This window comes from Gopherus flavomarginatus, chromosome 7, assembly GCF_025201925.1.
Source record: "Gopherus flavomarginatus isolate rGopFla2 chromosome 7, rGopFla2.mat.asm, whole genome shotgun sequence".
Taxonomy (NCBI): Eukaryota; Metazoa; Chordata; order Testudines; family Testudinidae; genus Gopherus; species Gopherus flavomarginatus.
Genome location: NC_066623.1, coordinates 59,862,813 through 59,877,593, shown reverse-complemented (window position 1 = coordinate 59,877,593; position 14,781 = coordinate 59,862,813). Strand labels below are relative to the sequence as shown.

General features: G+C 41.0%; 1 protein-coding gene across 1 annotated transcript in view; it reads right to left on the bottom strand.

The window, feature by feature from the left end:
- Positions 1-14,781, bottom strand: part of XPR1 (xenotropic and polytropic retrovirus receptor 1) — a 250,935-nt gene that overhangs the window by 53,176 nt on the left and 182,978 nt on the right. The window contains exons 4-7 of the mRNA XM_050963190.1: positions 10,474-10,697; positions 5,268-5,417; positions 4,828-4,911; positions 3,983-4,064 (exon numbers count right to left, since the gene is read on the bottom strand). Coding sequence (XP_050819147.1) covers positions 3,983-4,064; positions 4,828-4,911; positions 5,268-5,417; positions 10,474-10,697 — 540 coding nt within the window. The remainder of the gene's footprint in view (positions 1-3,982; positions 4,065-4,827; positions 4,912-5,267; positions 5,418-10,473; positions 10,698-14,781) is intronic.

Below are 14,781 nucleotides of genomic sequence, written 5' to 3'. Positions count from 1 at the left end.
ATGGACAACTAGCCTCTCCCCATGTACGGAGGTGCTATGTGCTCTATAGTGCCCTTTGCAAGAAGAGCATCTGCTTCTTGTTGGACAATGCATTGTTGGGAAGAGTCCCCTGAAAGTGTCCTGGGGGAGCTGTGATCCAGGATATGCAGAGGGGAAGTTCTATGGAGTATCCATGATGGGTGATCTCCAGTATCCAATGGTCATGGTGATCTTGCCCCAATTGTGGGCAAACAGGGCAAGACGGCCCTGAAAGACAACACAGGGCACCACGGGTGGCAATGAGGAAGGTTCACGGTTCTTGACCAATGTGTCACAACTGGAGTTTTGGTTGTTGGTGGGAGAGGGTCGAAGAGGTGGCCATGGCTGAGACTCAGAAACACTGCCACTGGGACTCTGCTGCCTGCATGGGGCATCCTATTATTGTTGGTAGCAGGCCAGGTAGGGCATGTGGGGGTGGGGACAGAACTGTTGGCCCTGTTGCCTGCTCCATGGAGCTGAGGTATAGATCCCTAAGGAATGCAATATGGCCCTGGAGCAAATGAGCAAAGGGACTTGTCTGTCTTTGCATAGAACATTTTGTCCTCTTCAAAGGAGAAGTCCTCGATAGTAGTTTTAACCTCCAAAGGAAAGCCGGGTGACAGTAGCCACGAGTCACGGTGCATGACAATTCTTATCGCAAGGGATGAGAGGATGTGTCTGCCACATCAACTGCTACTTAGAGGCCCATCTTGCCAACTAGGCATTCCCTCATCCACCAGCACCTGAAATTGCTGCTGTTGTCTAGTGGCAGTTTGTCCCAGAACTTTGCTAGCCGCACATTATTATTAATATATTTGGCTAACAGAGCCTGATAGTTCATTATGCAAAATTGCAAGGCTGCTGAGGAATACACCTTTCTCCCCAACACGTCCATACATTTAGCCGTGTAATCTGCAGGTGTCGATTTCTGCAGATGCTGGCGTGGCAATTCAGCTGCCGTGTGGATGACAAGAGAGCTAGGGGGTAGGTGACAGAAAAGAAAATCTGCCCCCAGAAAAAAATACCTACACTCTGCCCTCTTAGGAGTGGAGGCACATGAGGCGGGGCGTGCCACACTGCCTGCGCTGGACTGAGAATGGCCATGTTAATACTGAGTGCAACTCTAGATGGTCCCTGAGGCTGGAGAATGCCCAGGAGCTAGTGCTGGCTAATCCTGAACCTCCTCCAGTTGTATCCCCAGGTCTGCTGCCATTCTCTGTAGCAGATCTTGATACTGATAGTGATCGTCCGGCGGAGACAGGGAGGGAGGAATCAGCCCCTTGTCTGGTGAAGATGAAGTGGCCGTGGGGACCAGCGGAGTTGGCTCGACATCCACCTCTTCCTTGGAGCCAGATGGTGCTAGTGAAGGAGCATGGTGGAGCGACAGGACACTAGGGAGGGCAGGCAGGTAGGGAGCCCAGGGCACCCAATATGGTCAAGGGGAAGGTTCCTATGGTTGCAGTGGGTCCCATGAGTACCAATACCAGACTTTCATGACTGGGTCATATGCCAGTGGGAAAGGTAGCTGGGGGCACAGTCCGAGCTGCAATGAGACATCAAGGAAAAGAAGAGTTCTGTCTCAGAGAACTCTTCCAACTCAGAGGAGAGTTCCGGCAGTGGAGGGATTGGCAGAACAGGGAGCTGTGGTGTGGTGCCAGCAGGGGCCTGTCCGGCTGTAACAGGAGCTGTTCATCTGCCAGAGTAGGGACGTTGCAGGTAAGTGGAGGACCAGAGAGAAGCAGAGAGGGCAGGTAGGGAAGTATAAGCTCCTCTGCCGAGAGAAGGGGCTCCAAGAAGCCAGGAGTCTGTGGAGTGCCTCTGTAAAGAGACAAGAGGGCCCCGGTGGCGTCTGCAGGGCTTGTTCAAGCAGCGCGGAGGTGGTGGCTGGATCTGTGATGCAGGCATCAGTGAACGGTCCAGATGGGCAGGTGCTGGGATGGCCAATGGCACCACTGGATCCTTCCTGCACCAGACTTTTCCCTCTTCTACCAGGGAAGCTTGGGCACTGGTCTCTGCATGTGACGTCTCACCAAACCTTGCCTGGTTCAGGGAGGAAACTCTGCCTTTATGAGCAGTTCACTGCAGGGACCTGCTCTTGTGTCAAAGAGAGTACTTCTTACTCTCATGCCTGAGCTTGTCCATCAGTGGTACTGCTGGATCTGGGGCGTGGGAAGTGGACAGAGGGGCACTCACCACCAGTGATGGTCACTCTACCAGTGATTCTGATGGTCCCAGATCTCAATGCACATGCAGCCACATTGCCTCCTGCACCAGGAAGTTATGGAGGCAGAGCTCCTGAGCTTCCTGGGTTTGAGGCAGGAACGACTTGCAGATAGAGCAATGTGCCGCGATACGAACCTCACGGAGGCACAGACACACCTCCGGTGCTTGTTGCTCGTGGACAAGGAGCATGGGCAGGATATACCCTTTTTGAACCCCATGGTGTGGGGTACAGTTCCCAGGGAGGTGGGTGCCAATCCCCAAATATGGGTGACTAATACTAACTACTGCTAACTCTAACACTACTATATATAAATATCTAACAGCAGAACAACAACTATGTACAGAAAAAAAACCAGACGAAGTCACTTTTTTAGTAAAAACTAAGAGCATGAAGGAACAGCGGGTCCTAACTCAGGCCATGTGAGAGTAAGAGGGAACTTGAGAGGCATCGACCCGTATTGGCCTATTATACCCTCAGCTGCAAGCACAAAGGACTCTGCTTAGAAAACCTTCCAGCGTATGGTGCGCATGCAAACACATATTTGGAATACATACAGCGACCATCACTCAAAGAAAAAAATTGCATCTATCATAGAAAAATAAGGGAAGCAATTCAGCAAACAGCTTCCAAAACAAACATTTTATCCCGAAGATGACTGGATTCAATTTTTAAAATACCTGATTAAAAATTCTTTTAAATTGAATACATGGGCTTTCCCTAGTGCAAAGAGATATTGACTGATTTGCTAGCTGTTTCTTTTGCATTATTTAAACAGACTACTCCTCCACTGGAGACAAAAATCAGGCCTTTTCGTATGCAACTGAAAAAGTTTCTTGCAACAAGGCAAAATTCCCACTCTGGACCAGTAACATTAGCCTGATTTCTACTGTTGATGGTTCTGTGTAATGTACCACAATAAGTAAGGGGGTTTTACCTTGATGAGAGGAAGCAAACCAAAATAAATACAAAGCCAGTAGTTCTCAAACTTCTGTACTGGTAACCCCTTTCACACAGCAAGCCTCTGAGTGTGACACGCCTTATAAATTAAAAACACTTTTTTATACATTTAACACTATTATAAATGCTGGATGCAAAGTGGGGTTTGGGGTGGAGGCTGACAGCTTGCGACCCCCCATGTAACAACCTTGTGACCCTCCGAGGGGTCCCAACTCCCAGTTTGAGAGCCCCTCTACAAAGCGCAGGTGATGTGAGGATCGATTGCCTTTTTGTGTGCTTGTCATAATTTACCAACTAAGCAATATACCACCAGGTCAGCTCCATAGGGACCCGGCACTGAAATCCCAGAAATTTCAGTAAGAAACTTTTTAGAAGGATGAAATTGCATGACATAATGCTGCTTGAAACTGGACCCTCAGTCTGTGATCCTGCAGTTTTACAGAAGGCAATACCAATTCCTTCTTCCAGTGAGTCAGTAATATACGAAACATGAATCCCACAAGAACCCCAAGAGAGATAAAGTGGATGCAACTGTCAATGACAAAAGGTCCAGAGGACACAGAGGTGGTAAAATTTGCATGAGATTCCACCAAGAATAGATGTAAGAAGCCAGTATCATAACTACAGCATGTTGTAAAAGCATTACCTACCAAGCCTTCTTACCAGCAATGTTCTGACAAATTCAACCCTGTTAGTACTACTCATTCAACATTTATAAGGTAATAAAAGCAAATTTAGAATCAGGCTCTGGGTGTCATCTGGATCCAAGATAAGGATACCCACCTGAAAGTATGATAGTGATGTTCAGCACAATGAATATGCCACAGAACAAGCCAACCCTGAAAGTGGTCCATGCTGGTGCAGGCTGTAAATAGAACAATAGTTGGCTTAAAGGGCAGAATACTAATTTATCTCCAGTACACATTAATTTTCAGAACAAATGTCAAACCAATTAATGTAGCATTCTAACATGTTCTAATACCACCTTCCCCTGTAAGATGAAGTTTCTTAAATCCTATAAGTACAACACAGCACCAGCCAAGAGCATTATGCAACATCAGAACAGAGAGCCCAAGTGTATTAGCTCAGTGGTTTGAGCATTGGCCTGATAAACCCAGGATTGTGAGTTCAGTCCTTGAGGAGGTTATTTAGAGAACTGGGGTAAAAATCTGTCTGGGGATTGGTCCTGCTTTGAGCAGGGAGTTGGACTAGATGACCTTCTAAGGTCCCTTCCAACCCTAATCTTCTACGATTCTATGAATGCCTTCTGAGAAATCTGCCAGGTCTTTATATCAGCATTCCAACACAGAAGTGCATGGCCAAAACTATCTATACGAACAGTAAGTTTGAAAGGCTAAAATTTATGTCCTCATATTATTTACCTCTCCACCACTACCTTGCCTTAATACATTAGCACTTGCAATACCATTTCCAAATCTTCTGAGACTAAAGTAGGTTACCTTTTCTAATCACCAAATAATTTAAGGTGCTGGTCATTTCTCACGACAAGTAGAAACACTCATTTCAATATATTTGCACTTTTACACTCTGCTGGGGGGGCTGAAATGTAATTTGACACTTCAGCTAATCTGAGAGGAAAACAGGAATTATGGAATTTAAATTCTCACCTGAGCAGCTCCCAAGGGTGGGACACGTAAACGCTTCATGGCCTTCTGTCTGTCTCCATCTTCTAACTCATTGGTCACCACTGTCTATGGGCATAAATCACAAGAATTTAATGCAGGGTCTACGCAGTGAAATAGAAAGTAGCAGAGTGATGACACATTACACATCAATTACATCAATATTATGAATTATTCTTAACATCACTGTAATTTCACATAGTGCAAGTTAACAGCTGAAGCCAATGCACACACAAACCCACAAATTACAAGTGACCAATGCCAGAAACTAGTGGTTCTTTCAAAATTAATTAATAGTTGCATTGGCAATTAAGGCATTTATTCACAACACAGTACAGGAGCTCAGGGTTATTACTGGTGAAGGTAGAGAAGGGCATTGTTTCTCTACACAAAATGGAAGTACTACACAGTTCAGCATTCTCTACCTCTGTTTCAGAGATGAGCTGGTTGATTTTCTTGCAAGTATAGAATGGTGCCACCTCCACATGGGCCACCCGCCAATCTGCGCCCCGGGGTGTCTCCAGGATCTTGTCATGCTTCTTCAGGATCTTACGGAATCCTGTGAAGTTCAGGTTCTAGTGACAAGAAAAATAAAACATAATCTTTTAGTCTCAGCTAACACTGAAGAACATTGAAATCTGGTAATATTACAGCGATAGAGAAAAAACAACCAAAAAGGGTTGTTAATTAGAGAACCTTTTGGCTAAGTATTTCAGGAGGGTTGTTTGGTCTACAGACCTATTAAATAAAGGAATAAAAATACTTATTCAAAAAATAACAGTAAGACTGTGTGGATGGAGGGCATGAAAAACATGAAATTATTTGTAGAGAACTTCTAAAGTCTAATACTTTTTCAGACTCATGATAGTAATGTATGCAATACCAGCAGCTATTAAAATAGAGTTAATCAAAAAGACAATGTATATTCAGAGAAAAAGGTTGTGTCAATACCATCCAATATACTCATTTGCACAGATGTTTCAAAGGTTCTAAAGCAGTAGATGATCTGAGTGTGCTAACCCAAACACAGAATTACACTTTTTTTTTTGCTTAGAAATGAAACAGATGTTTATATATAAAACAAGAATACAAGAGAAAATCTGTAGAAGAAAAGTGATCACAATTAACTATAATAAAAAAGCATGAGATAAAATAAACTAGACACAGAAGAACATGAACATAACACACTGAACCTTATGGTACATCAATTTTTTACTCTGCAAAGTGAAGTTGCTGCCACCTCTCCTTCCCTAACCAAACGGGCAACCTTCTGGATGAAGACTCATAGACTCCAGGACTGGAAGAGACCTCGAGAGGTCATCGAGTCCAGTCCCCTGCCCTCATGGCAGGACCAAATATTGTCTAGACCATCCCTAACAGACATTTATCTAACCTACTCTTAAATATCTCCAGAGATGGAGATTCCACAACCTCCCTAGGCAATCTATTCCAGTGTTTAACTACCCTGACAGTTAGGAACTTTTTCCTAATGTCCAACCTAAATCTCCCTTGCTGCAGTTTAAGCCCATTGCTTCTTGTTCTATCATTGGAGGCTAAGGTGAACAAGTTTTCTCCCTCCTCCTGATGACACCCTTTTAGATACCTGAAACTCAATGTAGATAGCTGAGCTTTGGCTATACTGAGCACTTTTCCTACAGTAATTTTGATTCTGATTATCTGTTTGTATGGTCTCAGGTAACAGTAGCTCATTCAAGTATGTCCTGTGTACCATATCACATGTCTATATACTGACAGTTGTTATGATGAGCTCTTAACTGAAATTTATATGTGCAGAAAGTTGAAAGAGTAATTTTGTAAGAAAAAAGTTGCTTTTAGCTACATCCTCTTATCCAGGCACCCACTGCCCAGGCATCACATCTACTTTTTTGAGGGGGGGATTTTTTTCTTCTCTCTTTTGGATAGGGAAGGCTACTGATTCCTAGTTCCTTCATTTTAAAACCAAGATTGAACACATTAATACTAGAGAATACACAGCACTACAGTGTAACACACTCAATAAGATATATCCTTGTCAAGAAAAATTAGAAAGCATTTTACATGTCATGGCAATTAAATCCCAAGTGTGTTCCTAGAACAAGATTTTGCATTATGTGAATAGAAAACAAGTCTGAGCTTGAAGTCAAAGGGAGCTGAGAGTATTCGGGATCTTTTCAAGATCAGGCCCACAGTAATTAGTTGGAAAAAAAAGGGTTAATATCAGAGGTATGTGTAAGCCCAGATTCATTAGTTTATATATATTTTTAATACATAGTAGTGGAAAAGCTCATTATAGCAACTGGGAGTAAATTGAAGACTGCTATGGTCAAGCATCTTTGAAATATTGTGGTATCTAACTATGCAAAGAAATCACCAACAGCACTTCGTGTTCTACTCAGCTTATTCAGCCTAATATTAGCTGTACAGATAGACCAGACAGGAATTATATTTTCTTGTTTATAAAAACTAGCCCATGGACTAGATTTTGAAAGAAAAATACAAAGAATGGCAGAATTCAATTCCTTTGGGAGCGGCTCCAACTAATCTACTGAAATGATTTTCAATCTAATTATGCCTGGAGTGATTTAATATCAGACCCCCATTGTGCAGTAGGTAAGGAAGGGACAGGGAGATGGGAATAGGAAGCCAATGTATTAATATTCTGCATTACCGCAGAAAGGAGAGACTTTAATTACTTTCTGTTGGAAAAATTAAGCGTTTCACCACTGGGACAGCAGAGCCTTGTTTCATAAAGTTGAAATGAAAAAATGTAATAAAATGATAATTTTGGTCACAGATTTTACTATTGCCCTGAACTGACTAATGTTATTTGCTGGTGTGAGCAGTTAGCATATCTCAGGAAGAACAGCCCAATATTTTTACATCATGTATCCTAGAGTTCTTCTTGCAGGGGAGCTTCCTCTTCTGACAGCACAAGTTCCAGGATTCCAAAGCTGTGTGCTAAAGAAGTTAAACACTGCTAAATGGTAGTTTCAATGAAGGACTTTTGCAGTGATACAAATACAAAAGCAAAAACTCAGAGAAATAATTTACTTAGCCTGAAATTCTGTATTTTTCTTACTACTGAAGATAATCTTGTATCTTGTTTTTTAATAGAAGCTCTCTCCTCCAAACTCACCTTCTATTTCTACTAGATACTAAAGTCCATAAGCCTAAATTATATATCAGTTTGCCAACATATAAATGACTAATACCAAAAATCACAATGACGATTTATATTATTCAATATCATGCAAAATCACGTAGGATGAGGGAACGGGCTCAGAGAGAAAGTGCTTGCTTGTATGTAAATGTCTGTTAATTAGAAAATTCAGGATCGCATGCAGGTCAAATAAATGTAGGTTTAACTAGGACATATTGATGTTTTTAGCCTTCCCATTCTTCCACCATAACAGTGGATTTTAACACTCCCTCCTACATCTTGCTCACTACGTTCTTTTCTCAATTTGCTCTTTTCAGAAACCCATTATCTTTGTGCTGCTGCCCTGTGTAAAGCCACTGCTTTCTATGATGAATTCAAACAGTTTGTGGCTACTAATTTCAAGCTTTCCCCTTTTATGTTCACTTTCTCATATCTATTCCTCTATTAGTGAGATCTAAGTGGTAGTTTTACTATTTGGGTCATGACCTTGTTTTTTAATTGAGGAACCTCTGATGATATATGTTTGGCTGATACCCACACATAACTGGGCAGTGAAAATTACTCCATGGGTATGTATCCTGCAGTTTTTTAAGTAGCATTAGAATTGGTGCATGAATTTTTTGTTGTTGTTCTACTGCAGTCTGTAAAAGATACCTACTGTTTCATCTTATTTTTTCCTTCTTTGCAACCCAACTCAAAAAGCTTCACCACTACACAAACAGAGAGAGAACTGTAAATATATTTGACATAATGCCACCCTCCTTCACCTCACGTTCTATTTCTTCTATGCAGATTAATACACTCTATGTTAACATTCCAATTATGAGACTCTTCCCACCTGGTTTCATTTATGCCTAAGCAGGTAACTGCCATAACTTATTAACTCATTTAGTGCTTACCACACTGCCTGTGTTTGTGTTCAGACACTTTTTCATACACTTACTCTTAGTCCTTTGTTTTAGAACAATTTCATCTTTTTTCCCCTCACTTTCCAACCTGGTATAAAACCCTCAAAGATTCCCTGCCAGTTTTGGATGCAGATGGGTCTGCGTAAGTGGAGACTTCCAAATCCAAACAGGCTCAGAGTCTATACCAATGTTTAGTGAATGTAAAATTATCTTCTCTTTGGCACACTTACTAGTTGCTCTCTACTATCAGTGACTCCTTCCTTCCTTCATGACTGGTACCTAAAGCCTTTCCAAGGAATCATTTGCACTGTCCTCATCTTACCAGGCCACAGAAGTGATTCCTGATAATAAAGTTCAAGAGCCTAGTATTCTTTTTAAATAAGAAATAAAAGGAAAAAGTGGCCAACATGGTTTCACCAGGAAGTGAGCAAAGATCTGAGGTTACTCTATCTACTTCAGAGTTGTGAACTAGCTGCCATTGCTGTAAGTAACTGAGTGCTTCCAGTAGTACTAGAAGCCTGTATCAGCTTATAGGCCAATCTGCAGCTTGCTTTGGCACTAGTTGGACCAAGATTTTCCAACTTGGGAACCTAAAGTAAAGCAATTATATCCATGTTTAGGGATCTAAATACATTGTCTAATTTTGGGAAATACTCAGGACCAGCAAACTCACTGAAGTCTAGGGGAGCTGCAAATCCTCAGAAAAAAAATCAAACTACTAAAGCCTCGTCTATACTATGGAACTTCACAAAGTAATTCCCAATGGTGGGATTCTGTTTGGCAAAATTCCCTAGGATAATGTCTGCCTTATTTAGGTGATTATACAAGGATATAGGTGCTTTCCTTTAGGAACCCAAGTTTGAACATTCTAGTTAAGTTCACAGGTTAAAAAAAAGAAAGTGGTTATGAAATTTTCAGTGTCACACAAAGTGTTATATTGTATGTAATATAAGAAGCAATTTTTAAAGTATTAAATGTCAAAAACAGATTAGTGCACAGTATGAGCCATTCTTCTACAATGAGGTAAAGTAAAAAACCCTACCAATTAAATTAAATTAAATTATTGGAACACAACTAAGTCTCTACAACCATTACAATCCCATTTTTCAGTTATACAAATCTAAATATGTTTAAAATTTAATTCTTTTATACTTGCCTGCAGGCTAACAATTTTTATGCCAAGTTGCATCCCATAGAATTTTAACAGAAAAGTTAGAAGCTCTTGAAAACGTGAGTTTTAAAAGAGAAAATGTTGATGCTACAGTGAGGTGAATGACACTACTATGACAACACAAAGAAGCAATTGAATATATAAACAGCTCATGCTTCTTTCCAATTTTAAGGTATAACAGTTTTTTTTCCAGACTCCCAAATCTGGCTTTACACAGAACAGAACATGAACAAGTATATGGCCTCAAAGTTATAGTAGTGATCTATTTACTCTTCCATTCTCAGTCTCAATGTTCTGAACTCTCATTGCAACGAGATGAAGCAATCCAATGACCAAGAATGATATGAACATTTAGGGCCCATGGGAAAACCGTGCCCTTCTTTTCTTCATACCTGATAGTTCTGCAGTAAGATGAGGCTGAGGTAGAACTCGCTGAAGGCCAGTTTTAGGTCTCTGATGTTTCTATGCTGAACACGCTCCTCGTGGGACAGGTGGAAGACTGCCTTTCTGCGCTGCCGCACTGTGGTAAGACCACTAGTTTCTTTCTGTGCATCCAAAGATGACTGTAGTTCATTCTGAAGGGTAGCAGACCTGCGCTGAGCTTCTGCAAGCTTTTCTGTTAGCAAGGAAAAGGAACTGTCAAATACCACAAATGGAGCAGGTAGCAACTTGTCTATGAAGGCTGAAATACCTTACTAAAATTGTGTATACTGCCAAGTGCTTTTGTAGGGACAGGCTGCTGAGAGGAAGCATTCACTGTGTGACTTAGGGTTTGTGTACATGAGAAGTTACTGCATGGCAAGCCAGGGAGTGAATCTACAGTGCACTAGGCTTGTTACTCTGTAGAGTCACATGCTGGTTTGTTGTGCAGTCACTTGCTGTGTAGAAGTAGCCATTACACCACTAATCCCTAAAATTCAATAAATATTGAAATAAATAAGGTTGCATTTCTTTCCAATGATTTTACAAGTATTTTATAACAAATTATAACTCAAAAATCCCAAGAAACTGGTAAATATTATTCACTTTTTGCAGGGAGGCCAACAGATAAGTTAAATGACTTCCCCTTGATTATGCATCATAGCAGTAACAGAACTAGGAAGGGTATCCAGGTCTCCTGACTTCTGGTCCTGTGCTTTAACTTCTAGTCAATGCTCCCTCCAGGAACACAAATATTTGGCATTGACAAAAGGAATCTCAGCTGGCATAACCTATCCTGACCTCTACCCATAAATGTGTGCATTATTTATAGTCCCTATCAGTAAAAACTCCTGACATGGTGTTATTCCAGCATCGTCGCTGGAGGCAGGCAGCAATCTGCCTTCCTATCCTTCCTGCAAAGCAAGATCACCTTGATCGATCAGTTTATCAGCCTGCACAGAGAGTGTGCTGGTCACAAAATGTCATTTGTGTTGTTCTAGCCAGTCCTTCAGCCACTCACTGGCTAGGCTGTCAGTGGCACCAGAACCCCAACTGACATAGTGTACTGCAGCCCAGAACCCCTGAGTAATCTTCCAGTCTCAGCCTCCTAAGAAGCTGGGATTACAAGAGCGTGCCACCGCGCCCGACATACAAAGCAAGATACTGCATAAAATATCAAACTGATTTATAAGATACCAATGGTTGAACTTTCACATTTTCTCTTGTCAAGAGAGTGACATCAAACTTCCTTAAGGTGGCAGAGTCAGATGCTTTTGCTTATTGGTTCTCGCATCCTAAGAAGGCATTAAGCAACACTCATAACAAGAACAAAAGCTTGTTAGCTAATATTATGAAACCTGACATTAGTTGGTAAGGCACTTTGGGTTTCTTTGCACCCGTTGCTGAACAGGAAAACATAATGTTTCACGTGGTCATAAAGAAATTTGCAAAGAAAAATAATTGGGTTAAATTGATCTGATGTATGAAAGCGCTCAGAAGATAAATTTTACTTTTATCAAGTATTATTAATGTTGCATGTAACTTGACACGCAACAGACAAATGTGTTTCTACTGTGATGAGCGGCTATGATACCAACATGTGCAACAGTTTAAAAATACAGTCTCCAACTGGACGAATCAGAAACTGGACCCAGTAATGTGGTCATCTAGTTCTCCCTTCCCTGCAATTCAGGGTCACACTCTGTAAAACATTACTCAAGTGTTTTGCCAGTTTAGCTTTAAAGAGAGAGTCAACTTGATTTTTTTTTTAAAAATAGGCTTTTTAAAAATTTATTTTCTAAAGAAACAACCTGTTCTTAGTTTGTCCTGAATTTTTTAAAAATCCTTTTAGAAACTGCTCCTAGGCCTATTTTTAAAAGAGTCTTTTGGCAGGCCTCAAAGCACCACCACTAAATAAAGTCACCCCCTCGTTTCTGTGCAACCACTCATCAATGACTTACTTCCTTACTCACTCAGTTTCAACTTTGCTGCACCTGTTGCTGGTAAACATTGCAGAGCCAGGGGATTGGTATGTACCCTCAACAAAACACTGAAATCAATGACAGACAAAGTGTAGACAAATGCACAAAGTAAACTACAACAGGATTTTCACCTGTAGTTTCTTACAACTGTAGTAATATAAGAGGTCACTTGTAACAGTAAGTATGCAAATTTGAGATGGAAATATTATTTTCATGTTAACTGTGCCCCCTTTAGTGATTGTACAATTAGGCATCTGCTATGAGGCTATTCCGCAATCCATTAGCTCTCGATCTGTTTTTTCTAATATTCAACCTAAATTTTCTCTTTAATATGAATGTTATACCCTCCTGTACCATGCAAAGTTTCTCTCTGCAATAATCTTCAAATCTTTGGAGTGTTATTTCCACCTTTAGTTAGTTTCAGTTACTGCAGCTATTCTAAATCTTGCTTCACTCAGTCCCACTAGCCCTCTCACTCACTTTTATAGTTCTTTTGAAATGCCTCCCCTTTGCAAACACCTTTCTAGTATTGAAAGCCCAGAACTATGTGCCATGAAAAATCATAACACTTTTCCGAAAAGATCACTAAAACCTGTGACAACCATGTTAAATTAGAGGAAACAATACCAATATAAGTATCTTATAGTTCAGATAATGCTCAAAATACCAGTCGACAGACCTTATACAATCTTGCTAGATGCCCAATTTGCTAATTATCACTTGTCTCAATTGTTTCCTTCCTAGGAAAAGTTACTAAGATGGTGATGAAGGTACTCCAGCAGAATCTAATTTGAGGCAATACTCTAGACTCTTACATGGAGATATCAGTGATCATACTAGTGGGATTTCTCCTTATGGCCACAAACAGTGGACCAACCATCATGTTTATTCTAGTGTATCAGCTATTTTCAACACAGCCTGCTACCCATCAGGAACTGTTAAGCCATCTGCCTGACGTGGCAGGAGACAATTGAAACAAGCTGATAATTTGCAAATTGATGGGTGTCTGGGAAGATTGTACAGGGTCTGTCAACTGGAATTTTGAGCATTATCTGAACTATAACATAAATTTCACCAAAAACCTTCACACATGCAGATGATGCGTAAGACTTCAAGCTTCCCTTTCTCCTTTTACATTCCTGTTGAATCATTGGCTGATATCATGAGACGCCATGGGCTCAACTGTTAAAGTACTGATGTCACGGCTATAAGCAGCCTTTTGTTTTTGAGTGCATGGACTCTGCTGCCCCAACATCCAGACGATGCAAACGTGTGGTTCAACAATCCCTGCTCCAACTTAGACCAACGAGATGGACACGAAGTTAGTAGGAAGGGGAAACTGCTTTGAAATGTACCAAAATTAGTAAACAGCCTAGATACTCAACTGCAACACTAGCCAGAAACATCGGTCTCCATCTGGAAGGAAAACTGCTCCCTCTCCTTAGATGCGGTGACTCATGCCTTGGTTGGTTGCACTACATTAATGTCCTCAACCCAAGGACTGACCATGGAAAGTAAATGGAGATTACAGCTCATCGAACATACAGTAGGTTCTCACCTTAAAAAGAGCATTTCACATTGTTTTCTTGCACACAGCACTTACTCCTCATATTCAATTCTGGATTTAATATCAAGTCCTGGTTCAAAATATCTTTAGAACTCTCTCTGTCTACATAAATACTATAAGAATGGGCACAATAGCTACGAGTACCCAGGAAGAATCCCTTGGGAGCAAGGAACTTTCACTGGAAGTCCAAATTCCCATCTTCTTGCACCGTTTCATATGGCAGCAGACCAGGATGAATTAAATGTCTTTTCAATTTGAGAATGCAATACAAGACACCTCTTTGGAAAGGCTTTCCCTTCAACAGAAACAGTGATCAGTCTACTTGCAAGTTTTCTTCTCTCCCTACATAAACCTTTCTAAAGATAAAGCACGGAATATCAGCTTACCAAGGGAGGAACAAAGAAAGTACTCCTAATTTGGATAACAACTTTGAATTCCAGGTATTTCACACCTAAATACTGTGATTGTTACTCTACAAATACTCATATCACAGAAACTGTCAACTTTGTCCATATTTGAGTAATCTTATCAGTGAAATATAATGAAAGAATCTCTACTTGGAAAACAAGGAGGACATCCTGGATCTACCCAACTGTCTCTTGGAACAGTTACAGTGATTAGGACTTTGCAAAGGCTAAAGTCACGGTAAAGAAACTTGAGCATTATCTTTCTGAAAAAACTGCTGTTCCCAGAGCTCTCAGATGTCCACACTAGAGCTCTTACCATGCGCT